Source organism: Ranitomeya imitator, chromosome 7 (assembly GCF_032444005.1).
Source record: "Ranitomeya imitator isolate aRanImi1 chromosome 7, aRanImi1.pri, whole genome shotgun sequence".
In the NCBI taxonomy this organism is placed as follows: Eukaryota; Metazoa; Chordata; class Amphibia; order Anura; family Dendrobatidae; genus Ranitomeya; species Ranitomeya imitator.
The window spans coordinates 106,934,029-106,961,818 of NC_091288.1; the positions used below are offsets into that span (position 1 = coordinate 106,934,029).

Consider the following 27,790-nt stretch of genomic DNA (forward strand, 5'->3'; position numbering starts at 1 on the left):
AAATAAAAAATATTATTTTTTCCACAAAAAAGATATTGTAGCCCCCAAGTTTTTATTTTCACAAGGGTAACAGGAGAAATTGGACCACAAAAGTTGTTGTTCAATTTATCCTGAGTACGCTGATGCCCCATATGTGGTGGTAAACCACTGTTTGGGCGCACGGCAGAGCTCGGAAGGGAAGGAGCGCCGTTTTGGAATGCAGACTTAGATAGAATGGCCTGTGGGCATTATGTTGCGTTTGCAGAGCCCCTGATGTACTTAAACAGTAGTAACCCCCCACAAGTGACCCCGTTTTGGAAACTAGACCCCCAAGGAACATATATAGATGTGTGGTGAGAACTTTGAATGCCCAAGTGCTTCACAGAAGTTTATAATGCTGAGTCATAAAAATAAAAAATATTTTTTTTCCACAAAAAAGATTTTGTAGCCCCCAAGTTTTTATTTTCACAAGGGTAACAGGAGAAATTGGACCCCAGAAGTTGTTGTCCAATTTATCCCAAGTACGCTGATGCCCCATATGTGGCGGTAACCCACTGTTGGGCGCACGGCAGAGCTCAGAAGGGAGGGAGCATCATTTGACTTTTTGAGCGCAAAATTGGCTGTCGTGTTTGGAGACCCCCTGATGTACCTAAACAATGGCAACCCCCCAATTCTAGCTCCAACCCTAACCCCAACACACCCCTAACCCTAATCCCAACCCGATCCATAATCCTAATCACTAACCCTAACGATAATCACAACCCTTACCCCAAAACAACCCTAATGTCAACCCTAACCATTACCTTAATCAAAACCCTAAATCCAACACACCCCTAATCCTAATCTCAACCCTAACCTCAAACCTAACCCTAATCCCAATACAACCCTAATCACAACCCTAACCTTAACCCTAATCCCAAACCTAACCCTAATCCCAAGCGTAACCCTAATGCCAACCCTAACCCTAATCCAAACCCTAACCCTAATCCCAACTCTAACCCTAACTTTAGCCCCAACGCTAGCCCTAACTTTAGCCCCAACCCTAGCCCTAACTTTAGCCCCAACCCTAACCCTAGCCCTAAGGCTACTTTCACACTTGCGTCGTTTGGCATCCGTCGCAATCCGTCGTTTTGGACAAGAAACGGATCCTGCAAATGTACCCGCAGGATGCGTTTTTTGCCCATAGACTTGTATTGCCGACATATCGTGACGGATGGCCACACGTCACGTCCGTCGTGCACTGGATCAGTGTTTTGGCGGACCGTCAGCACAAAAAAACGTTCAATGTAACTTTTTTTGTGGTGATATGGTGGTGGATGAGGAGAAGGCGGAGAACAGCAGCAAATAGCCAAAATCAGGAAGCGTATACCCATGTGTGGGTGTGAAGAGGTGCATGGGAATATACCTCCCAAAAATACACTGGATTTGAGCTTATGTTACGCTGCTATCATTTGGTGGTGTTCAGAAGTCTGGCCCAATCCAGCCCTTGTTCATTTTTATAGGAGTGTCAGCATTTTCAGTTGACAGGTGGTAGCACTCTTCAGTTATAATTCCACCAGTGGCACTAAAAACCCGCTCTGACAAAACGCTAGTGACAGGGCAGGCAAAGACCTCCATGGCTTAGAGAGCCAGTTTATGCCATGTGTCCAGCTTGGATACCCAATAATTATAAGGCACAGAGGAATCATGGAGGACATTGGTATGGTCAGCAATGAACTCCCTCAGCATCTTCCAAAACTTTGCTCTCCCTGTGATGACCGAATGTGCTCGCCACTACTCGTTACTTGCCTGAGTATCACTATGCTCGGTGTACTCGGCGAGCACCGAGCATTTCTGGGATTATTCGGTGGTTACTCATATCTCCACCCAGCATTTTTGGTGGATTTTAGAGACCCAATCATGCTGCAGGGATTGTCTGCCAGGCCATGAAACGCCGCAGCCATCTTTGTTGTGGTCATACAGTGATTGGCTTGGCCGCACAGCATCATCCTGAGTATAAGAGACCTGGCACTGCCCTGCTTGCTGCATTCAGCTCCGGATTCAGTGAGAGTAGAGAGAGCTGCTGCCGGGATAGGATCAGAATCGTGTTTTTTATAGTTAGTGTAGGTCTGCAACTGTTAAATCCACAACTCCTGAGAAACCAACTGTCCTTTTTAAGGGCTAATTCGTGGGTCCCGAAATTGCAGCGCTAGGTAGGCAGGGCACGGCATATCCACATTAGTGCAAGGCCTACAGGCATTGCATGAGCATCCATTGCTTCCACTGCATCTCTCCTAAAGCTCCATAACTGTCTGCTGCTGCAGCTTCTTTACTATATACCTAGTTGCAATTTTTTTTTCCCCAAAATTAATCCCCCACAAAAAAATATACAGACTGTTTTGTCAGACAGCGGCCTGTTTAAAAATCATAGTTTTTCTGGCATACGTAGAATGGTTGTATGTGCTAGCCTTGTTCTATAAAATCTTTTTTTGTGTTTTAAATTCACCAAAAAAGGCCTCATATATCTGCGAGCTCCAAGTTTGAGCATTGTAGGCCATTTTGCCACAGTTTTTTCCATCTGTTACTCTAATTATATACAGCACTATTTGGCATTTAGAAAAAAACAGGCCACATATTTGGCAGTGTGGTATTTCCGTTACAGCCCTCATATATCTGCGTGCTCCAAGTTTGGGCATTGTAGGCAGGTGGACCACTTCTTTTGCTGTCTGTTACTCTAATTATATACAGCACTATTTAGCATAAATAAATATAAAAAGGCCACATATTTGCCAGTGTGGTATTTCCGTGAAGGCTCTCATATATCTGCGTGCTCCAAGTTTGGGCATTGTAGGCCGGTGGACCAGTTTTTTTGGTATCATTTACTCTAATTATATACTGCACTAGTTAGTATAAAAAATATAAAAAAGCCACACATTTGCCAGTGTGGTATTTCCATGACAGCACTCATATATCTGCGTGCTCCAAGTTTGGGCATTGTAGGTCGGTGGTCCACTTTATTTGTTGTCTGTTACTCTAATTATATTCAGCACTAGTTAGCATAAAAAAATATAAAAAAGGCCACATATTTGCCAATGTCGTATTTCCGAGACAGCCCTCATATATCTGCGTGCTCCATGTTTTGGGCATTATAGGCCGGTGCACCACTTTTTTTGCTGTCTGTTACTCTAATTATATACAGCAGTATTTAGCATAAAAAATATAAAAAGGCCTCATATTTGCCAGAGTGGTATTTCTGTGACAGCCCTTATATATCTGCGTGCTCCAAGTTTGGGCATTGTAGGCCGGTAGTCCAATTTTTTTGCTGTCTGTTAATCCAATTATATACAGCACTATTTAGCCTAAAAAAATATAAAAAGGCTACATATTTGCCAGCGTGGTATTTCCATGACAGCCCTCATATATCTGCGCACTCCAAGTTTGGTCATTGTAGGCCGGTGTACCACTTTTTTGCTGTCTGTTACTCCAATTATACACAGCACTATTTAGCATAGAAAAATATTAAAAAGCCACATATTTGCCAGTGTGGTATTTCGGTGACAGCCCTCATATACATGCGTTGTCCAAGTTTGGGCATTGTAGGCCGGTGGACCACTTTTTTTGCTTTCTGATACTCTAATTATATACAGCACAATTTTGCATAACAAAACATTAAAAGGCCACATATTTGCCAGTGTGGTATTTCCGTGTCAGCCCTCATATATCTGCGTGCTCTAATTTTTGGCATTGTAGGCCGGTGGACCAGTTTTTTTTGCTTTCTATTACTCTAGTTATTCTAGTTATATACAGCACTGTTTAGCATAAAAAAATAAAAAGGCCACATATTTGCCAGTGTGTTATTTCTGTGACAGCCCTCATATATCTGCGTGCTCCATGTTTTGCACCTTGTAGGCCAGTGGACCACTTTTTTTTGCTGTCGGTTACTCTAATTTTATACAACACTATTTAGCATAACAAAATATAAAAAGGCCTCATATTTGCCCGTGTGGTATTTCCGTGACAGCCCTTATAGATCTGCGTGCTCCAAATTTGGGCATTGTAGGCTGGTAGACCACTTTTTTGCAGTCTGTTATTCTAATTATATACAGAACTATTTAGCATAAAAAAATATAAAAAGGCCACATATTCGCCAGTGTGGTGTTTCCATGACAGCCCTCATATATCTGCGTGCTCCAAGTTTGGGCATTTTAGGCCGGTGGACTACTTTTTTTGCTGTCTGATACTCTAATTAATTACAACACTATTTAGCGTAAAAAAATATAAAAAGGCTACATATTTGCCAGTGTGTTTTTTTCCGTGACAGCCCTCATATATCTGCATGCTTCAAGTTTGGGCATTGTAGGCCGGGAGACCAGTTTTTTTGCTGTCTGTTGCTCTAATTATATACAGCACTATTTAGCATTAAAAAATATAAAAAGGCCACATATTTGCCAGTGTGTTATTTCCGAGGCAGCCCGCATATATCTGCGTACTCCAAATTTGGGCATAGTAAGCTGGTAGACCACTTTTTTTGCTGTTTTTTATTCTAATTATATACAGCACTATTTAGCATAAAAAATATAAAAACACCACATATTTGCCAGTGTGGTGTTTCAGCCCTCATATATCGGCACGCCTCAAGTTTGGGCATTGTAGGCCGGTGGACCACTTTTTTTGCTGTCTGATACTCTAATTATATACAACACTATATAGCATAAAAAAATATATAAAGGCCACATATTTGCCAGTGTTGTATTTCCTTGACAGCCCTCATATCTGCATGCTCCAAGTTTGGGCATTGTAGGCCAGTAGACCAATTTTTTTTGCTGTCTGTTAATCCAATTATATAGAGCACAATTTAGCCTAAAAAAATATAAAAAGGCCACATATTTGCCAGTGTGGTATTTCCGTGACAGCACTCATATATCTGCGTGCTCCAATTTTTGGCATTGTAAGCCAGTGGACCAGTTTTTTTGCTGTCTGTTGCTCTAATTATATACAGCACTATTTAGCATACAAACATATAAAAAGGCCACATATTTGCCAGTGTGGTATTTCTGTGACAGCCCTCATATATATGCGTGCTCCAAGTTATGGCATTGTAGGTGTTAGGGGTCGAGTTCCCACCTCTGCACACGCGGAATCTCGGGCCATCTCCGCTGCGGTCTCCCACTCTTCTACTGCCGCAGTGGAGGCTGCTCAGTGGAGACGTCGGTCCCAGCGTCTCGTTCAGTCTGACTCTGTGCAAAGGATTGCTGCTGCTTTTCCAGCTTCTGCCATTGAAGCCAGTGCTGGGCAGCGGCGAGCAGACGCTTTTGGGACTAAGTCCTGCTTTTCTCCTTCTCAGCATGCCCAGGGTAAGATCTCTCATTGGAGATCAAGGGTCACATGCTTGGATACTGCAGCAAAGTCCATTGGTTCTCCAGGAAGGTCCTGAAGGTGCTCAGGCTTTGTGGCAGCCTCTCATTGGTCCTTCTAGGAAGGTGTTGCACTTGCTGCAGCTATAAAAGGCTTGCATGGCCACACGGCCATGCGCTAGTATCAATCCAAATATGTGCTTTGCCCCAGTGTTGTTATGTATGAATGTATTCAGGGACCCGGCTGAAATAAGCTCCTAGAATACCGGCACCTCCGGTGAGGAGATTGTATGAACGTATTCAGGGACCCGGCTGAAATAAGCCCCTAGAATACCGACACCTCCGGTGAGGAGATTGCGTGTGTGCATAACCACTGACTGCTATCAGTTCGGCAGCAAGCTTGTGCTCCTGTGAGGCCAACAGGACGCAGTGCTTTCCTCTCACAGCTTCTCTTTGAAGTAACAGGGCTAGTCTATACCACCAAACAGTGCCACCATGCACTAGCAGCAGGTTCCTCCTGCACGGTGGACCCCGGGCTGCGAACGCACCATTTATAATAAAAATCTATATTTACTCGGTGCATTCCGCTAGCCATAACAGAATACCAGCGCCTGGGTCTGTCTAGTAAATGGCGGACGATTAGCGATTGCAGGGGTACATCCAGCAGCTGGAGGGTAGGTTGGCGGCTCTTGAGCGCACAACCTCAGCTGTGGATGATACTGCAGTCATTGTTCAGGCTGCAAATGTTGCTGCAGCCAGTTTGTCCTCGGCGACCCCTGCTCCGACTTTATCCCGTCTCCCGCTTCCAGACAAGTTTGCTGGTGACAGTAAGCTATGTCGGGGATTCGTGAGTCAGTGCTCCATACATCTAGAGCTCCTGGCTGCACTTTTTTCTATGGAACGGGCGAAAGTGGGATTTATTTTATCACTTTTGTCGAGCAGGGCATTGGAATGGGCAACGCCGCTATGGGAACGTAATGATCGTGTGGTGCAGAGTGCTCCACTCTTCCTGGATGCTCTGAAACAGGTCTTTTTGGGACCTCATGTCACCCACGATACCGTTGGCAATAACACAGGGTTCGTCCATGGTCAGTCAGTTCGACGTCCAATTCCGGACTCTGGTCTCAGAGCTGGAGTGGCCGGATAAAGTCCTTATTCCGGTGTTCTGGAAAGGACTGGCAGACCATGTGAAGGACGCCTTGGTCACCAGGGAGATTCCCGCCACACTGGAGGAGCTCATTACTATATCTACCCGCATCGACCTCCATTTTAACGAATGGAGGTTAGAGCGGACCCAGTGTAGGCAGAGGTTTCGGCTGGCTCCTACATTCGCCAGACCTCTAGAATCTTTCATTCAGGCATCCGAGTCCCATGAGGCCATGGAGGTTTCTCGAGTGGGACCTAAGTACCGGACCGCTCGGGTACCCGTGGTTTGTAAAGATTGCCAACAACTAGGAAATTATGCCAATAAATGTCCAAGGCGGTTATGAGAACGATCACGTCTTGTAACCATTGGAGGAGGTTCACTAGACACAGCGGCATTTTCCTCCAAGTTGTCCTTTATAGGGACAATCACGTTAGGCTCATCTTCTCTAACAGTCGAGCTTTGTGTGGACTCTGGAGCGGAGGGGAATTTCATGTCCTCTGCTTTTGCTCTGCGCCATGCAATACCTCAGGTGATGCTCGCCAAACCGGTGACTGTTAGAGTGGTGAATGGGTCGACACTTCCCACACAAATCATACACCAGACTGTCCCATTCACGTTATCCATGTCCCCTTCCCACCAGGAGATTATTTACCTTCTTGTCCTTCCCGAGGGAAAGGACGAAATTCTGCTGGGAATACCCTGGCTCCATTTCCACTCCCCACATATTGAGTGGACCTCTGGGAGGATTTTGGGTTGGAGTGAATCATGTAAGGGCAGATTTGTGAGAGAGTGCGTTCAGGTTTCCACCACTGAGATACCCGCAGATCTTTCTTCTCTTCCCAAATGCTATTGGTCCTATGCAGACGTCTTCTACAAAAAGGCTGCGGAGACCCTTCTGCCTCACCATCCCTATGACTGTCCTATTGATCTCTTGCCTGGAGCAGAACCTCCTTGGGGACGTGTCTGTCCCCTCTCTCTCCTGGAAATGGAGGGTATGTCCCAATACATCCAGGAGAATTTGGCAAGAGGGTTCATTAGGAAGTCAGTGTCACCTGCAGGGGCGGTGTTCTTCTTAGTGCAGAAGAAGAACGGAGAATTACGTCCTTGCATAGATTACAGGGGTCTTAACGCCATCACCGTTAAGAATAAGTACCCGCTGCCCCTGATTTCTGAGCTCTTTGATAGGCAAGGTTATTTACCAAATTGGATCTGCGGGGTGCTTATAACCTGATTCACATCTGTGAGGGGGACGAATGGAAGACGGCGTTTAATACCAGAGATGGGCACTATGAGTATCTATTGATGCCCTTTGGGCTCTGTAATGCCCCAGCCGTTTTCCAAGACTTTGTCAATGATATCTTCCGGGATATGCTCTTCACCTCCGTCTTAGTCTATCTGGATGATATTCTCATCTTCTCTCCAGATATTGACTCCCACCGGAGAGATGTTGGCAGAGTCTTCGACCTCTTACGGGGAAATTCCCTCTATGCAAAGTTGAAGAAGTGTATGTTTGAGCAGGAGTCTTTACCTTTCCTGGGCTATATCATCTCCGCCAAGGGATTGGCTATGGATCCTGCCAAACTACAGGCTGCGATGGACTGGCAAGAACCCCATTCTCTTAAAGCGGTGCAGCGCTTTATGGGGTTCATTAATTACTATCGCCAGTTCATTCCCCACTTCTCAACTTTGGTAGCTCCTTTGGTAGCCCTCACCAAAGGAGCAAATCCCAAATTGTGGTCTGAAGAGGTCTCCAGGGCCTTCTCTTCTATTAAGTTTCATTTTGCTAGCGCTCCCATCCTACATTGTCCCGATGTTGATAAGCCATTTATAATGGAGGTGGATGCCTCATCCGTTGGTGCAGCAGCAGTCCTCTTCCAAAAGGATGCTCAAGGTCGGAAGCATCCTTGCTTCTTCTTCTCCAAGACCTTCACACCAGCGGAGAGGAAATATTCCATCGGGGACAGGGAGTTGCTAGCAATGAAGTTGGCTTTCTCGGAGTGGAGACATCTTTTGGAGGGGGCTCGCTTTCCCTTTCAAGTCTTCACGGACCACAAAAATCTGGTATATTTGCAAACAGCCCAGCGGCTAAATTCTCGTCAGGTCAGATGGTCCTTGTTCTTCTCCCAGTTCCACTTCACGCTCCATTATCTCGCTGGGAAGAAGAACATTCGTGCTGATGCCCTCTCTCGCTCCGTTGTGTCATCTGAGGAGGAGGAAGGGGAGCCTCGGCTTATTGTCCCTTCGGAGAGCCTGAGAACTGTAGCTCTGGTTTCGCTAGAGTCTGTGCCTCCGGGCAAGACTTTTGTACCCATTAATTTGCGACCAGAGGTTCTCTCTTGGGCTCATTCGTCCAGGGTGGGTGGACACTTTGGGACAAAGAGGACATCTGAACTGCGGGAGAGGACGTACTGGTGGCCACATATGGTCCGTGACATCAGAGATTATGTTCGGGCATGTGTCTCCTGCGCCAAAAATAAGTCTCCTCAACAACAGCCAGCTGGGTTACTCTATCCCTTGCCAGTGGCAGACAGGCCCTGGGAGTTGTGTTGTGAATTCCGCTCTTGGGCTCCCTCCTGTGGTTGTAAGTGGCACTTTTGTGAGTTCTGCTCTTGGGCTCCCTCTTGTGGTTTCTAGTGGTATGGCTGCTCCTTGGAGTTAGCTGTCATCAGCTGCCTCCACTTATCGTCTCTTCTGCTCGGCTATTTAAGTCTGGTTCTATCTTCAGCCAGTGCCACTTGTAAATGGTTCCTGGTTGGATTCACATCTCTTTGGAGTTCCCTGTTATCCTGACCAGTTCAGCTAAGCTAAGTTTTTGCTTGCCCTTTTCTGTCCATAGATTGTGGACTTATCCATTCTGTGCTTTCTATGTTTGTCCAGCTTATCAGTGTGAATTAATTTTGTCTTGCTGGAAGCTCTGGGAGGCAGATTTGCCCTCCACACCTTTAGTCAGGTGTGGAGATTTTTTGTAAACTCTGCGTGGATTTTTGTAGTGTTTTATACTGACCGCACAGTATTCCATCCTGTCCTATCTATTTAGTTAGACTGGCCTCCTGTGCTCATCCTGGTTTCATTCTGTGTATGTATTTTCCCTCTCCACTCACAGTCATTATTTGTGGGGGGCTAATCTATCCTTTGGGGGATTTTCTCTGAGGCAAGATAGCTTTCCTGCTTCTATCTTTAAGGGTAGTTAGCTCTTAGGCTGTGACGAGATGCCTAGGGAGAGTTAGGAGCATTCCACGGCTACTTCTATTGTTGTGTTGTGCTTAGGGACTGCGGTCAGTACAGTTACCACTTCCTTCAGAGCTCGTTCCATGTTGCTCCTAGACCACCGTATTATAACAGTACAAGTGGCCAAAAATGAATTACATGCATCTCAAAAGAAGGAAAAGAAGGTTCTGAACCATTTTTTTTTCTGTTCTCTAGTTTGTCTTTTTTTTTTTTTCTTTTCCTCTTGATATCTGGGTGGTTCAGGATATATGCTTTGGCATGGATGTTCAGGGTTTGTTTTCTCGTGTGGATCAACTTGCTGCAAGAGTACAGTGTATCCAGGACTATGTTGTCCAGACTCCGGCTTTAGAGCCCAGAATTCCTACTCCTTATTTGTTTTTTGGGGACAGATCCAAGTTTTTGAACTTTAAAAATAACTGCAAATTGTTTTTTGCTTTGAAACCCCGTTCTTCTGGTGATCCCAGTCAGCAAGTAAAAATCATCATATCCTTGCTGCATGGTGACCCTCAAGACTGGGCTTTTTCTCTTGAAACAGGGGATCCGGCATTATTGAATGTAGATGCATTTTTTTCAAGCGCTCGGATTATTGTATGACGAACCTAATTCTGTGGATCATGCGAAAAAAACCCTGTTGGCCTTGTGTCAAGGTCAGGAAGCGGCAGAGTTATACTGCCAGAAATGTAGAAAATGGTCTGTGCTCACTAACTGGAATGAAGAGGCTCTGGCTGCTATTTTCAGAAAAGGTCTTTCTGAAACCCTTAAAGATGTTATGGTGGGCTTTCCTACGCCTGCCGGTTTGAGCGAATCTATGTCTCTATCCATTCAGATTGATCGGCGTCTGCGCGAGCGCAAAGCTGTGCACCATATGGCAGTATCCTCTGAGCAAAGTCCTGAACCTATGCAATGTGATAGGATTTTGACTAGAATAGAATGGCAGGAATTCAGACGTCAGAATAGGCTGTGTTTTTACTGTGGTGATTTGGCTCATGTATCTCTGATTGCCCTAAGCGTACTAAGAGAGTCGCTAGGTCTGTTACCATTAGTACTATACAGCCTAAATTTCTCTAATCTGTGACTTAGAATTCGCCAGGCGCTGTGGTTTTTCCTTGCAGCCTTTGCAGAGCCCTATTCCTTTGAGGGGAATTGATGCTACACCATTGGCCAAGGATAAACCTCAGTACTGGACACAGATGACTATGTACATGGCTCCTGCACATCAGGAAGATTGCCGTTTTCTGGTGTTGCATAACCTGCATGATGTTGTTGTACTGGGATTTCCATGGTTACAGGAACATAATCCGGTGCTGGATTGGAAAACTATGTCGGTGACTAGTTGGGGTTGTCGAGGAGTACATAGTGACGTTCCTTTGATGTCAATTTCCTCTTCCCCCTCTTCTGAGGTCCCTGAGTTTTTGTCGGATTTCCAGGATGTATTTGATGAGCCCAAGTCCAGTTCCCTTCCTCCGCACAGGGACTGTGATTGTGCTATTAACTTGATTCCTGGTTGTAAGTTCCCTAAGGGCCGACTTTTCAATCTGTCTGTGCCAGAGCATGCCGCCATGCGGAGCTATGTTAAGGAATCTTTGGAGAAAGGGCATATTCGGCCCTCTTCGTCACCATTGAGAGCGGGTTTCTTTTTTGTTGCTAAGAATGATGGCTCCTTGAGACCCTGTATTGATTATCGTCTTCTTAATAAGATCACGGTCAAATTCCAATACCCCTTGCCTTTGCTTACTGATTTGTTTGCTCAGATTAAGGGGGCTAGTTGGTTTACTAAGATTGACCTCCGAGGGGCATATAATCTTGTTCGTATTAAACAGGGTGACGAATGGAAAACTGCATTTAATACGCCCGAAGGCCATTTTGAATACCTTGTGATGCCATTTGGGCTCTCTAATGCTCCATCTGTGTTTCAGTCTTTCATGCATGATATTTTCCGCAATTATCTTGATAAATTCATGGTCGTATATTTGGATGATATTTTGATTTTTTCCGAAGATTGGGAGTCTCATGTGAAGCAGGTCAGGATGGTGTTCCAGATCCTTCGTGATAATGCTTTGTTTGTGAAGGGGTCTGTTGTGAATTCTGTTGATAAGCTCCCTCCTGTGGTCATGAATGGTACTTCGGCTGGTTCTGTCCATGGGCTTCCTCTGGTGGCTGTGAGTGGATCTGTTGCTTCTGAGTTTCCTTCCACAGGTGACGAGGTTAATTCGTTAGCTGGCTGCTCTATTTAACTCCACCTAGATCTTTGCTCCATGCCACCTGTCAATGTTCCAGTATTGGTCTAGTTCGCTCCTGGATCGTTCTTTTGACCTGTCTTCCCAGCAGAAGCTAAGTTCCTGCCTGTTTTTCTCTGTTTCCTATTTTTTCTGTCCAGCTTGCTATTTTGATTTTTGTCTTGCTTGCTGGAAGCTCTGGGACGCAGAGGGAGCGCCTCCGCGCCGTGAGTCGGTGCGGAGGGTCTTTTTGCGCCCTCTGCGTGGTCTTTTTGTAGTTTTTTGTGCTAACTGCAAAGTTACCTTTCCTATCCTCTGTCTGTTCAGTAAGTCGGGCTTCACTTTGCTAAATCTATTTCATCTCTGTGTTTGTAATTTTCATCTTAACTCACAGTCATTATATGTGGGGGGCTGCCTGTTCCTTTGGGGAATTTCTCTGAGGCAAGGTAGGCTTTATTTTTCTATCTTTAGGGCTAGCTAGTTCCTTAGGCTGTGACGAGGCGCCTAGGGAGCGTCAGGAGCGCTCCACGGCTATTTCTAGTGTGTGTGATACGATTAGGGATTGCGTTCAGCAGAGTTCCCACGTCTCAGAGCTTGTCCTGTATTATTAGTAACTATCAGGTCATTCCGTGTGCTCTTAACCACCAGGTCCATTATTGTCCTCACCACCAGGTCATAACAGGGGTCTAAGTGCCTATTCGGAGTTCAGAAGGTCTCTTTTTTGGGTTTTATTTTTAGACCCTCGTCTATAGAAATGGATCCTGTTAAGGTCCAAGCTATTCATGACTGGATCCAACCCACATCTGTGAAGGGTCTTCAAAAATTTTTGGGTTTTGCTAATTTCTATCGACGTTTCATTGCCAACTTTTCCAGTGTGGTTAAGCCCCTTACTGATTTGACGAAGAAAGGCGCTGATGTGACGAATTGGTCCTCTGGGGCTGTTGAGGCCTTTCAGGAGCTTAAACGCCGATTTACTTCTACCCCTGTGTTGCGTCAACCAGATGTTCCTCTTCCTTTTCAGGTTGAGGTCGACGCTTCTGAGATTGGGGCAGGGGCCGTTTTGTCTCAGAGGGAGTCTGATGGTTCTTTGATGAAACCGTGTGCTTTTTTTTCCAGAAAGTTTTCGCCTGCGGAACGCCATTATGATGTCGGCAATCGGGAGTTGTTGGCTATGAAGTGGGCGTTTGAGGAGTGGCGACATTGGCTTGAGGGAGCTAAACACCGTGCTGTGATCCTGACCGATCATAAGAATCTGATTTACCTCGAGTCGGCCAAGCGGCTGAATCCTAGACAGGCTCGATGGTCCCTGTTTTTCTCCCGTTTTGATTTTGTGGTCTCGTATCTTCCGGGATCTAAGAATGTTAAGGCTGATGCCCTCTCTAGGAGTTTTTCGCCTGATTCTCCTGGAGTCCTTGAGCCGGTTGGCATTCTTAAGGGGGTTATTCTTTCTGCTATCTCCCCTGATTTGCGGAGGGTGCTTCAGGAATTTCAGGCTGATAGGCCTGACCGCTGTCCAGTGGGGAAGCTGTTTGTTCCTGATAGATGGACAAGTAAGTTAATTTCTGAGGTTCATTGTTCAGTGTTGGCTGGGCATCCTGGGATTTTTGGTACCAGAGATTTGGTTGCTAGGTCCTTTTGGTGGCCTTCCTTGTCGCGCGATGTGCGTGCTTTTGTGCAGTCCTGTGGGACTTGCGCCCGGGCCAAGCCTTGCTATTCCCGCGCTAGTGGGTTGCTTTTGCCTTTGCCGGTCCCTGAGAGGCCCTGGACACATATATTTCCATGGATTTTTTTTCGGATCTCCCTGTTTCCCAGAAGATGTCTGTTATCTGGGTTGTTTGTGACCGGTTCTCTAAAATGGTCCATCTGGTACCTTTGCCTAAGTTGCCTTCCTCCTCAGATCTGGTTCCATTATTTTTTCAGCATGTGGTTCGTTTGCATGGCATTCCGGAGAATATTATGTCTGACAGAGGTTCTCAGTTTGTCTCTAGATTTTGGCGGGCCTTCTGTGCTAGGATGGGCATTGATTTGTCTTTTTCTTCGGCGTTTCATCCTCAGACTAATGGCCAAACTGAGCGAACTAATCAGACCTTGGAGACCTATTTGAGATGCTTTGTGTCTGCTGATCAGGATGATTGGGTGTCTTTCTTGCCGTTGGCCGAGTTTGCCCTTAATAATCGGGCTAGTTCAGCTACTTTGGTTTCACCTTTCTTTTGTAATTTTGGTTTTCATCCTCGTTTTTCTTCTGGGCAGGTTGAGCCTTCTGATTGTCCTGGTGTTGATTCTGTGGTGGACAGGCTGCAGCAGATTTGGACTCATGTGGTGGACAATTTGACGTTGTCTCAGGAAAGGGCTCAACATTTTGCCAACTGCCGTCGGTGTGTTGGTCCCCGGCTTCGTGTGGGGGATTTGGTTTGGTTGTCTTCTCGTCATGTTCCTATGAAGGTTTCTTCTCCTAAGTTTAAGCCTCGGTTTATTGGTCCTTATAAAATATCTGAAATTATTAATCCGGTGTCTTTTCGTTTGGCTCTTCCTGCCTCTTTTGCCATTCATAATGTTTTCCATAGATCTTTGTTGCGGAGATATGTGGTGCCCGTTGTTCCCTCGGTTGACCCTCCTGCCCCGGTGTTGGTTGAGGGAGAGTTGGAATATGAGGTTGAGAAGATTTTGGATTCTCGTTTTTCGAGGCGGAGGCTTCAGTATCTTGTCAAGTGGAAGGGTTATGGCCAGGAGGATAATTCTTGGGTTGTTGCCTCCGATGTCCATGCCACCGATTTGGTTCGTGCTTTTCACTTGGCTCATCCTGATCGGCCTGGGGGCTCTGGTGAGGGTTCGGTGACCCCTCCTCAAGGGGGGGGGGTTCTGTTGTGAATTCCGCTCTTGGGCTCCCTCCAGTGGTTTTAAGTGGCACTTTTGTGAGTTCTGCTCTTGGGCTCCCTCTTGTGGTTTCTAGTGGTATGGCTGCTCCTTGGAGTTAGCTGTCATCAGCTGCCTCCACTTATCGTCTCTTCTGCTCAGCTATTTAAGTCTGGTTCTATCTTCAGCCAGTGCCACTTGTAAATGGTTCCTGGTTGGATTCACATCTCTTTGGAGTTCCCTGTTATCCTGACCAGTTCAGCTAAGCTAAGTTTTTGCTTGCCCTTTTCTGTCCATAGATTGTGGACTTATCCATTCTGTGCTTTCTATGTTTGTCCAGCTTATCAGTGTGAATTAATTCTGTCTTGCTGGAAGTTCTGGGAGGCAGATTTGCCCTCCACACCTTTAGTCAGGTGTGGAGATTTTTTGTAAACTCTGCGTGGATTTTTGTAGTGTTTTATACTGACCGCACAGTATTCCATCCTGTCCTATCTATTTAGTTAGACTGGCCTCCTGTGCTCATCCTGGTTTCATTCTGTGTATGTCTTTTCCCTCTCCACTCACAGTCATTATTTGTGGGGGCTAATCTATCCTTTGGGGGATTTTCTCTGAGGCAAGATAGCTTTCCTGCTTCTATCTTTAGGGGTAGTTAGCTCTTAGGCCTAGGGAGAGTTCGGAGCATTCCACGGCTACTTCTAGTGTTGTGTTGAGCTTAGGGACTGCGGTCAGTACAGTTACCACTTCCTTCAGAGCTCGTTCCATGTTGCTCCAAGACCACCGTATCATAACAGAGATGGTCGGGATGGACTTTGTGGTGGGTTTGCCCAAGTCTCGTGGCTGCACCATCATTTGGGTTATCACCGCTCATTTTTCTAAAATGGTGCATTTTGTTCCACGGCTACCTTCTGCACAGGCCTTGGCAGCGTTGTTTATAAAACACATTTTCCGCCTACACGGTATGCCAGACAAAATTGTCAGTCACTGGGGTCCCCAGTTTGCATCTCGGTTCTGGAGAGAGCTTTGTCGTGTTCTCAGCATTGAGTTGAATCTCTCTTCCGCATATCATCCCAAAAGGAATGGGTTGGTAGAGAGGGCCAACCAGACCTTGGTCACATATCTGCGACATTTTGTCTCAGCCAGGCAGGATGACTGGGCATCCTTGCTACCATGGGCGGAGTTTGCGCTGAACAACGCCGTAGCCGATTCCACTGGACAAACCCCATTCCTCCTTAACTATGGTCAGCATCCGCAGTTACCTGTGCCTATGCCCGTGTCTTCCGCTGACTCCAGGGTGGCAGACTGGGCTGTGGAGGCATGGGATATTTGGGACCACACTCAGGATGCCATTCGGGTCTCCAAGGAGAGAATGAGGTCCTCCGCCAATGCACATCGGCGCCCTGCTCCAACCTTTGCTCCTGGCAACTTGGTGTGGCTCTCCGCCCGTAACATCAGGCTGCGAGTTGAGTCCACTAAGTTTTCACCTCACTACTTGGGCCCTTTCATTTTCCTCGATAATGTTAACCCTGTAGTCTACCGTTTAGCCCTTCCGCCACGCCTGGGAATCACCGACACCTTTCATGTGTCCCACTTGAAACCCGTATACATGTCCCGGTTTTCCGAATCATCTGCCGGGACATCGGGTTCGTCTACGGACGATTACAAGGTGAACGCTATTTTGGGGTGCAAGGTGGTACGTGGCAAAAATTTTTATTTGGTGGACTGGAAGGTTTATGTTCCTGAGGACAGGTCCTGGGAGCCTGCTGAGCACATTCGGGCTCTGCAGCTCATTGCTGCTTTCGAGCGTAGCGAGGTCCAAGGAGGGGGGGTAATGTTAGGGGTCGAGTTCCCGCCTCTGCACAGGGGGAATCTCAGGCCATCTCTGCTGCGGTCTCCCATTCTTCTCCTGCCGCAATGGAGGCTGCTCAGCGGAGACGTCGGTCCCAGCGTCTCGCTCAGTCTGACTCTGTGCAAAGGATTACTGCTGCTTTCCCAGCTTCTGCCATTGAAGCCAGTGCTGGGCAGCGGCAAGCAGATGCTTTTGGGACTAAGTCCTGCTTTTCTCCTTTTGAGCATGCCCAGGATAAGATCTCTCATTGGAGATTGAGGGTCACATGCTTGGATACTGCAGCAAAGCCCATTGGTTCTTCAGGAAGGTCCTGAAGGTGCTCAGGCTTTGTGGCAGTCTCTCATTGGTCCTTCTAGGAAGGTCTTGTACTTGCTGCAGCTATAAAAGGCTTGCATGGCCACACAGCCATGCGCTAGTATCAATCCAAATATGTGCTTTGCGCCAGTGTGGTTATGTATGAATGTGTTCAGGGACCCGGCTGAAATAAGATCCTAGAATACCGGCACCTCCGGTGAGGAGATTGCGTGTGTGCATAACCACTGACTGCTATCAGTTCGGCAGCAAGCTTGTGCTCCTGTGAGTCTAACAGGGTGCAGTGCTTTCCTCTCACGGCTACTCTGTGAAGTAACAGAGCTAGTCTATACAGCCAAACAGTGCCACCATTCACTAGCAGCAGGTTCCTCCTGCACGGTGGACCCCGGGCTGCGAACGCACCATTTATAATAAACATCTATATTTACTCTGTGCGTTCCGCTAGCTGCAACAGTAGGTCGGTGGACCACTTGTTTTACTGTCTGTTCCTCTAATTATCTACAGCCCTATTTATCATAAAAAATATAAAAAGGCCACATGTTTGCCAGTGTGTATTTCCATTACAGCCCTCATATATCTGCGTGCTCCAAGTTTGGGCATTGTAGGCCGGTGGACCACTTTTTTTGCTGTCTGTTACTCTAATTATATACAGCACTATTTATCATAAAAATATAAAAAGGCCACATATTTGCCAGTGTGTTATTTTCGTGACAGCCCTCATATATCTATGTGCTCCAAATTTGGGCATTGTAAGCTGGTAAACCACTTTTTTTGCTGTCTGTTATTTTAATTATATACAGCACTATTTAGCATAAAAACAAAAAGGGGAGATTAATATTGGCAAATCTGTGCATCTGTGCCAGTCCAGTCTGTGGTATCGGTCTGTCATTATGTCTGCCACTGAAACACAACTGTAAAACTGTGGGCCAGATTGATTCACTAGTCTCCCATCCCCCCCAAAAAAGAAGGGGAGATTAATATTGGCAAATCTGTGCATCTGCGTCAGTCCTGTTAGTGGCATATCTGTCAGCCACTGTCTGCCACTGAAACACTACTGTAAAACTGTGGGCCAGATTGATTCACTAGTCTCCCATCCCCCCAAAAAAGAAGAGGAGATTAATATTGGCAAATCTGTGCATCTGCGTCACTCCTGTTAGTGGCATATCTGTCAGCCACTGAAACACTACTGTAAAACTGTGGGCCAGATTGATTCACTAGTCTCCCATCCCCCCCAAAAAAGAAGGAGAGATTAATATTGGCAAATCTGTGCATCTGCGTCAGTCCTGTTAGTGGCATATCTGTCAGCCACTGGCTGCCACTGAAACACAACTGTAAAACTGTGGGCCAGATTGATTCACTAGTCTCCCATCTCAAAAAAAAAAGAAGGGGAGATTAATATTGGCAAATCTGTGCATCTGCGTCAGTCCTGTTAGTGGCATATCTGTCAGCCACTGAAACACTACTGTAAAACTGTGGGCCAAATTGATTCACTAGTCTCCCATCCCCCCTAAACAAGAATGGGATATTAATATTGGCAAATCTGTGCATCTGCGTCAGTCCTTTTAGTGGCATATCTGTCAGCCACTGGCTGCCACTGAAACACTACTGTAAAACTGTGGGCCAGATTGATTCACTAGTCTCCCATCCCCCCAAAAAGAAGGGGAGATTAATATTGGCAAATCTGTGCATCTGCATCAGTCCTGTTAGTGGCATATCTGTCAGCCACTGAAACACTGCTGTAAAACTGTGGGCCAGATTGATTCACTAGTCTCCCATTCCCCCCAAAAAAGAATGGGAGATTAAAATTGGCAAATCTGTGCATCTGCGTCAGTCCTGTTAGTGGCATATCTGTCAGCCACTGAAACACTACTGTAAAACTGTGGGCCAGATACTGGTTGAATATGAGCAATAGCTACCAACCAGACTAAGACCAAGATATCCCAGCCACCTGCCTCAGGCGTTTTTGCTTTCTATAGAGCAATTAAAGATTCACCCTTGGTTCATCTTCCCCTGCCAGTCCGCTTTTGATCTGGAGATGCTGTCATCAGTCTTGCAAAATCATGAACATCCACTCATTGACTGCTTAAAAGAAAACTGTCACCAGGATTATACACAATAACCTACACGGCTATCTCCGGGAGTTGCTATTGCGCAGGCTTGGACGGCACCATCTTGGAGGAGGAAATGTTTTTTTCTTCTTCAGCAAGATGGCACCGCCGGCGCCTGAGCAATAGCAGCCATTTTAAAATTGTTTTTTTTCTTGTACTATCTGAATAACATCAAGCACAGCAATTATTAGGAAAGTAAACAAGCGATTATAATTCAATGTAGGTGCCACGGCCAGCACCTACCTGCAGAAGGTTTTTTTTTCTCTTATTAAATCAAAACTAAAAATAAAGATTAAACAACAACCACAAAGTGTATTTCATCAATCAAAGTATAATTTTAATCAGTATTACGGCGCCAACATGGCATTTCTGTAGGTTACTTTGCACAATCCTGCTGACAGGTTCCCATTAAACAGCACTGTTTTCCTTATCATTGCTCACTTTCCCCATGAGCTTTTTAAAAAAACTGATATCTCTATATGATAATATTGAGATAATAAAAGACTGTAAAACATGCACATTTTTAGTCCTGAATGTGTTGCAGTTAGGGTTGAGCGAAACGGGTCGGCCATTTTCAGAAGTCGCCGACTTTTGGCAAAGTCGGGTTTCATGAAACCCGACCCCTGTGTGGGGTTGGCCATGAGGTCGGCGATCTTCTGAATCTGGTATCGGAATTCCGATACCGAGTTCCGATATGTTTGCAATATCGGAAATCGGTATCAGAATCCATATTTAAGTGTAAAATAAAGAATTAAAATAAAAAATATTGCTATACTTACCCTCTGACGCGCCCTGGTACTAACCGGCAGCCTTCCTTCCTTAGAATTAGCGCGTGAAGGACCTTAGATGACGTTGCGGCTTGTGATTGGTTGCGCGACCGCCCATGTGACCGCTCACGCGACCAATAACAAGCCACGACGTCACCAAAGGTCCTTCAAGCGCTGATTCTTAGGAAGGAAGACTGCCGGAAAGAAGCAGGGCATGTCCGAGGGTGAGTATATTCCTATTAGGTATAGGTATATACTCACCCTCGGACGCGCCCTGCTTCTTTCCGGCAGCCTTCCTTCCTAAGAATCAGCGCTTGAAGGACCTTCGGTGACGTTGCGGCTTGTTATTGGTCGCGTGAGCGGTCACATGGGCGGTCGCGCGACCAATCACAAGCCGCGACGTCATCTAAGGTCCTTCACGTGCTGATTCTAAGGAAGGAAGGCTGCCGGTTAGTACCAGGGCGCGTCAGAGGGTAAATATAGCAATATTTTTTATTTTAATTCTTTATTTTACACTTAAATATGGATCCCAGGGCCTGAAGGAGATTTTCCTCTCCTTCAGACCCTGGGAACCATAGTATCCCTTTGCACTGCATTGGGTTTCGTGTTTCGGCCGACCCCGACCCCGACTTTTCTATAGGATCGGCCGATTTCACTCGACCCGACTTTTGAGAAAGTCGGGTTTCGTGAAACCCGACCCGATCCTATAAAAGTAAATGTCGCTCAACCCTAGTTGCAGTAGCACATTCAAGTCTGCAGAAGAACAATGCAGCATAACCAGACCTGTAATTCAATGTGGAATGAATGGAAAGTATGATCAGCTCACCTATCTAAAAGTGCACAGGATCCCAGATCCAAGGAAAGGCAATCCAAAAAAGGAGGAATTTGATCCAGCAATTCAGATAAAATGTAAAGTTTATTCCATCAATAAAAAACATTATTCAAAGGAAAGTCCACATAATCAAATGAGCCAAACCGTGATTTTTGTTCATGGGAACTTTTCCTCGAATGATAAAACTGCTCATTTGATGATGTGGATTTTCCTTTAAACAATGTTTTCATTGATAGAATAAACTTTACATTTTATCTTAAGTGCTGGATCAAATTCAATGTGGAATGTCTGCTCCCCATCAGTGAGGAAGTGGGGAGGTGTGAACTTTTTAATACATATGTAATACATACTCTTTAAATGTCTAGACCCGTCTATGTGTATGTCATTTCACTCACTCATTTTTTTCACTATTACATGTATATCTAATTACTGTATTAGTTAAACAGCATTTATTGGCATTAATAAAAATTAAGACCAAGTAGTTTACATGACTATAAATTTTATTGTCTTATACAAGATATAACTACAGTAATGTTTTTCTTAATTCAGGTGTTGTACTCGTCTGAAAGATCCAATTCTGGGATGAGAAGCTCCCCAGTCGCTGTATCTCCTGTACTCTCCGGGTCTTAGGTAATACTGGCGTCCTCTGTAGTTGGGCTCTTCATAGAACATCCAGTATCCATCATGTACCTGGCAGGAATGGATGTCGTTGTAGCGGAACTGTTCGTAGACATGAGGGCAGTCTTCAGTGAACTCCATCATCTGACCTTTAAAGTCTTCCTTTTCATAAACCCTCAATCTATATGGCCCGCGATGCTGCAATTAAAGAGACACAACAGGAAAAAGTAGTTAATGTAGAAAAATATAATACTAATAGAATATGTGCTCTAACTGCAGTCAAGAATTTTGTTTTGCATCTTGTACATGGCATTAAAAAGCTACAAAAAGAGACCAATATTGTAAAGAAATACATTAAAAGAATGCTTTGCCTATTTTCTTCTTATGTACCTGTGGAGTCAAGCGGCAAGATCTAATGGAATCATTGAAACCCATCCATTGCTGGAAGTCAGGATATTCGCCTTTTCTTAAGAAGTACTGGTGTCCACGGTAATTGGGTTGTTCATAAAGGATCCAGTTTCCATTCTCCACACGGATGGAATTACAACGATTGAAGTATGAAGACAGATCAGAAGAATCAGAATTGCACTCAAAGGAGCGGCCTTGGAAGTTTCTGTCCTCATAGAAAATAATCTGCAAAACAATTTATGATGCATCAGTTTTTTGGATTGAACGTTACAATCACATTTGTTTAAATGCACAAGATATTTTGCTTGTTTAGTTGATTATACATGAGAAGAAGAATACATCGATTAATTCAGTGTTTTAGAAAAAATCATTGTTGACGTGCATAAAACTTTTAAACTTCAGTAAACAAGCACATTTTTAATAACTATAACTTACCTTGACCATTTTGACTGGATGTCTGTTCCACACAGGAGCTGGAAGCTGTTCCTATGCTGGAGGACAATTCCTTTTATATTTGTGGAACTGCTGATGCCTGCACAATGTGTGTTTGCTGACCTTTTATCTGTTGACTATGGAAAATGTATAGGTCTTTTTTGCATGGGATTATTCTGCATTCATGCCTATTGTGGGCTTCAGCTTTTGTTGAATTTTGTCTGTTTATCATCAGGGATGGGGCTACTTTGTGTTGCCAGTTAATTGTTACTAGAAATGATTCCACAAATGTAGTTATAGAAATAATTTTGGAATAAATTGCTGGTAATTAACACAATAATTAATTAGCACAAAATCACAAAGTGAGCTCTATCCAGACACAGTAGGCGACCTTAGCCTGCAGCTGTTAACCATTTAAACACAGTTGTTGAGTCGCCCGTCAGGGCCATGGGGTACTTGGTACAGAGTCCGGTCGCAACTAAAGGGGTGGTCACAGTGGCAGCGACCTGGTCTGTGGCACTGGGCGCCCAAGTAAAAGGGACGGTTTTTAAAGGGGTTGTATAAATAAGGAAAGTTTGTGATACCACCTGTGGTTCTCAGTCAGAGGTGACTGACGCTGCTTAATGGGGGTCCTCTGGTGGCGATGGTGCTGCCGCAAAGATGGTGTCCCTTCCCACAAGTGAAGCGGTGTCCCCAGGGCTCCCGGTGTGCTTGGCAGGGATGGTGAATGCCGGCATATAAATGAAGGACACAGGGTTGCAGTCTTTACCTGGTTTACTGGTGTTAAACAGCCTCAGTCCAGGGTATCGGCAACAGGTAAAGATGGAGTCCAGGCAGCCCGAAGACAGGTGGAAATCCCCTTGACAGGTCAGTTTGGGAGCCTTCCACTCTGCACTGGTCTTTGGTCCCTTGTTGCCTCTAGCTCTCTAACAAGGCCCTCTTTCTCCCCTGTCCAGAGACAGTACCTGCACAGTAGGCAACTTGAGCCATCTCTTTAGGGTCTCTGTCCACGGTGACTCTGGACTCTGATTGCTGCTGTACCTCAGGTATTATGTGGGCAAGTCCCTTTTAGTTTCCTGCCCTCCGGCTCTGCTCAGCTTAGAGAAGCCCAGTTGCAGGCCTCCTCTAGCTCCTAAGTCCTTCTGTGCTCCTTCACTGTCTGTTACCAACTGTCAACTGTCTGCTTGTCTGCACCAGGCTAACTGACTCCTCCTCCAGACCAGGATGTATATAGGGAAGTTCCCCTTAAACCGGGTTAGAGCTCCCCCTTCTGGCCTGGAGTCAGAAAATGTTGCATGTACGATTATCTGCCAAAGGGATCCCTCCCCGAGACGAAGGCAATACCACTGTGGTACCTCAACTCCTAGAGTGCCACATTGTCAATCTTTGACAGTGTAAATTAATTGGAATGTGCATCAGTTCTTCGTGCTCACAAGCTACCAACAGTCCCAATGATGCTATCTCTAGGCAACAGCATTTACCATGTGCCAACATACAGGTGTGTCAGTACTTGAAGTGATTGTGGGTCGTTGATGGGTTGTCAGAGATTCCAAGGAGACTGTGATTTCTACTATATGCAGAGATGTCACAGCGTGACATAAAAATGAATAAATAAATTTTTTTTATAAAAATTAAAAAAATATGAAAAAATAAATTAAATTAAAGTTCAAATCGACCTCCTTACAAACAAAGATACTAAAACACTTTTAAAAATGCACATATGTGGTTTTGCTGTGCTCAGAAAAGTCTGATTTATCCCAATATAAAAACAATTAACTCGCTTGGTAAACACTGTAAACAGAAAAAAATAAAAAACGCCAAAATTACGCATTTTGGGTCTCCACAATTTTCCAAAAAAAGCTGTAACAAGTAATCAAAAAGTTATATCTATCCAAGATTGATACTAATAAAAACAACGTCCCGCCCTGCAAAAAATAAGCTATCAGACAGCTCCACTGGATGATAAATAAAAACGTTACGGGTCTCGAAATATAGGAACATAACTCCCCAAAAAAATTTTTTTTGCAAACTTCAGATTTTTTTCACAGCTAAAATAATAAACAAAATGGACATGTTTGGTATTGTTGCACTAATCTTGATGAGGAGATTCATACTGCATGGTCATTTTTGCCACAATATGTACACGATAATAATAATTCCCAAAAAACAATGTCAGAATTGTGTCTTTTTCACAATTTCACCACAGTTGGATTTTTTTTTTCCCATTTTTGAGTGTACTGTGTGGTAAAATTAATTATGTAATTCAAAAGCACAACTCGTCTTGCAAATATAGTGTGATAACACTGTGTTTCATTGACAAATCAGAAGGACAGATTTCCACTTAAAAATCGTTATGCATAATATTGAGGGGCAGTCATGAAGACCAATTAGCTATTTCAAACCATTTGTGATAAAACTGTGTTTCTGTGAGAAACCAGAAGGCCAAATTTCCACTTAGAAATTGTTATGCCTAGTATTGGGGTTTAGCCAGGATGCTCTATTTACTCATACAAAACGATTGTGATAAAAATATATGGCAGTGAGGAATCAGAAGGCCACAGTTCTTAATCAAAAAAGCTTGGGCTAATACTCTGGTGCAGGCAAAAGGCCTAATTAGCTACTCCAATTCGTTTGTGATAAAACTGTGATTCAGTGACAAATCAAAAGGCCAGATTAACATTTAAAAATTGTCAAGTCTAATATTGGGGTGCAGTCATGAGGTCTAATCCAAATCATTTTTTATAAAACTGTCTTTCAGTGAGAAATCAGAAGGCCATATTTCCCTTTAAAAATCATGAGGTCTAATACTGGGATTCAGCAAGGAGGCCCAATGTGCTAATCCAAATCAATTGTGATAAAACTGTGTTGCAGTGAAGAATCAGAAGGCTACATTTCTTAATCAAAATAGTTTGGGCTGATACTCTGCTGCAGGCAGAAGGTCTCATTTCTTAATCGAAAATGTTTATAATAGTGTAGTTCAGCCACCAGGCCTCACTTATATAATCCAAATAATTTTGTATAATAATCTGGTACAGGCATTAGATTTAATTTCATAGTCAAAAACTTTTGTGCTAATTCTGTGGGTCTGCCACCAGCCCACAATTCATAATATAATACCTTTGTGCTAATAATGTGTTGCGGGCACCAGGCCTCATTTCATGATTCAAATTGTTTGCTATAATTGTCTCATGCAGACATCAGGCCTCATTTCATAATCAAAATTGTTTCTGACAATAGTGTGGTGCTGGCGCCAGGCCTCATTTCATAATCCAAGTCATTTGAGATACTAGTTTCATAATTCAAATCGTTTGGTATAATAGTCTGATGCAGGCACCAGGCCTCATTTTAAAATCCAAATTGTTTGTGATAATAGTCTGGTGTAAGCACCAGACCTCATTACATAATGAAAATCGTTTTGGAAACTAGTCTAGTGCAGACACCAGACCTTATTTCATAATTAAAATAGTTTGTGATAATTCTGTGGTCTAGCCACACTTTATCAGTCAATAAATGCTGATTTATTAATTTAGTCACAAGTGACTGACAGGTGTTGATCTAGGGTTGGGAAACAGCTAGTTAAAAGAGGGTACACACAACATGAGAGGGAAAAACGTGTACGTGAGTTAGGTGTTAATGTTAATGAAAGTTCAAGTAAACAAAACTGTATCATCCCATCTAAAGACAACTGACAACATCTGTTACTGATCAGTAGTGTTGAGCGATACCGTCCGATACTTGAAAGTATCGGTATCGGATAGTATCGGCCGATACCCGAAAAATATCGGATATCGCCGATACCGATATCCGATACCAATACAAGTCAATGGGACATCAAGTATCGGAATGTATCCTCATGGATCCCAGGGTCTGAAGGAGAGGAAACTCTCCTTCAGGCCCTGGGATCCATATTAAAGTGTAAAATAAAGAATTAAAATAAAAAATATTGTTATATTCACCTCTCCGGCGGCCCCTGGACATCAGCGGGAGGATCCGGCATCCGGCACGGCTTCTTTCTTCAAAATGCGCGCCTTCAGGACTTGTGGAATGACGTCCCGGCTTCTGATTGGTCGCGTGCCGCCCATGTGACCGCCACGCGACCAATCAGAAGCCGCGACGTCATTCCTCAGGTCCTAAAAGGCGCTCATTCTAGGACTTTAGCTGAGGAATGACGTCGCGGCTTCTGATTGGTCGCGTGGCGGTCACATGGGCGGCACGCGACCAATCAGAAGCCGGGACGTCATACCACAGGTCCTGAAGGCGCGCATTTTGAAGAAAGAAGCCGTGCCGGACGCCGGATCCTCCCGCTGATGTCCAGGGGCCGCCGGAGAGGTGAATATAACAATATTTTTTATTTTAATTCTTTATTTTACACTTCCGATACCGATACCCGATATCACAAAAATATCGGATCTCGGTATCGGAATTCCGATACCGCAAGTATCGGCCGATACCCGATACTTGCGGTATCGGAATGCTCAACACTACTGATCAGGTTACTTGACTCGGTTACTATGGCAGCCGCACAGCGATCCACCTTGTAGATGAGGCTCAGAAAGAGCATGTGCTCCAGTGGATGGCAAGCACTGCATCAAGTGGTTCTCCTAAAACTAATAATAATAATAATCTTTATTTATATAGCACCAACATATTCTGCAGCTCTTTACAGTTTAACAGTTTCAAACACAACTCCCCTTCCTCCACCTTAATATCACAAACAGTACAATCCTCAGAAGTGGCACCCTAATCACCCTTGATTTCCCCAGTGTCATAAATTTCCAAACGCCCAACTGATTGTGGGGAAACAGAGCTGGGTCATTCTGCAGAGCTGTTCAGTCCTTGTATTCCATAGGCATAAAAGGTCTATACTGTGGTGTCAGGGCAGGAAGAGGAGGAGGGTAACTTTCAGGGTGAGGAGTGTGAGAACAGATAGATTGACTATGAGGTTATATATCCCACTTGCTGTGAACCCAGAGGTACGCAACTGAATAGCACAGCAGAGGAGGAGGAGAAGGAGGAAGACGAGGAGGTATGTTGTGGCTTCCCACACAGACACAAAGTAATGCAATCTCGACAAGCACTGCATCCTCAACCACAACTCTGGCTGTGGCCAGCACCTGTCTGTAAAGTTCTCAGGGACAGTAAGGGTTGCCTAGCATGGGCCTTTTTTGAGACCTCAAAGAATGACCAAACTCAGGTTATCTGGGAAATTTGCAAAAAAAAATCTCAGTACAGGCAAAAATTACATTAATTTGACAACTACATGTATAAACCGCCATATGTGCGATCAACAAAAATTAGTCTGGGAATTTCACCGCTCTAAATTGCTAACTAGCAGACCTCGCCATCCATCGCCCATCCCATCAACCACATCTGCTGCTTCGTCTTCCTCCACTTTTTTACCCCTTACAGTTGGTGTGAGTGAGAGCTCATCAGCTGTTACAGAAATGGACATGACTGCTGTTTTTGTGTCGCCTGTGCATATTGTCACTGGTGGTTACTGCATTACCTGTACGCTATACAAGATATAAAGAGCGCTTGTATATAATGTCAATGATGATCTCTGTATTACCTGTACACTATTCAATAATAGAGATGAGTGAACTTTTTCGGAATACGTTGGCCAATCTCAAATTTAGCACGAATGTAGCACATTCGGATTCGTGTTTGTTTTCACAAGCATTTTTCTCAAAGTCGGCAAAATTTGGTCAAAC

General features: G+C 44.7%; 2 protein-coding genes across 2 annotated transcripts in view; both read right to left on the minus strand.

Moving 5' to 3' along the window:
* The window catches only part of LOC138644847 (gamma-crystallin 1-like), a 404,828-nt gene that overhangs the window by 61,641 nt on the left and 315,397 nt on the right, over positions 1 to 27,790 (minus strand). The window lies entirely within an intron of this gene.
* Positions 21,101 to 22,131, minus strand: LOC138644850 (gamma-crystallin-3-like). Its single transcript, XM_069733738.1, has 3 exons — positions 22,083 to 22,131; positions 21,630 to 21,872; positions 21,101 to 21,437 (listed from the first exon to the last, which is right to left on the minus strand). Exons 1-3 carry the CDS (start codon positions 22,089 to 22,091, stop codon positions 21,162 to 21,164), a joined length of 528 nt encoding a protein of 175 aa, XP_069589839.1. The 5' UTR covers positions 22,092 to 22,131; the 3' UTR covers positions 21,101 to 21,161.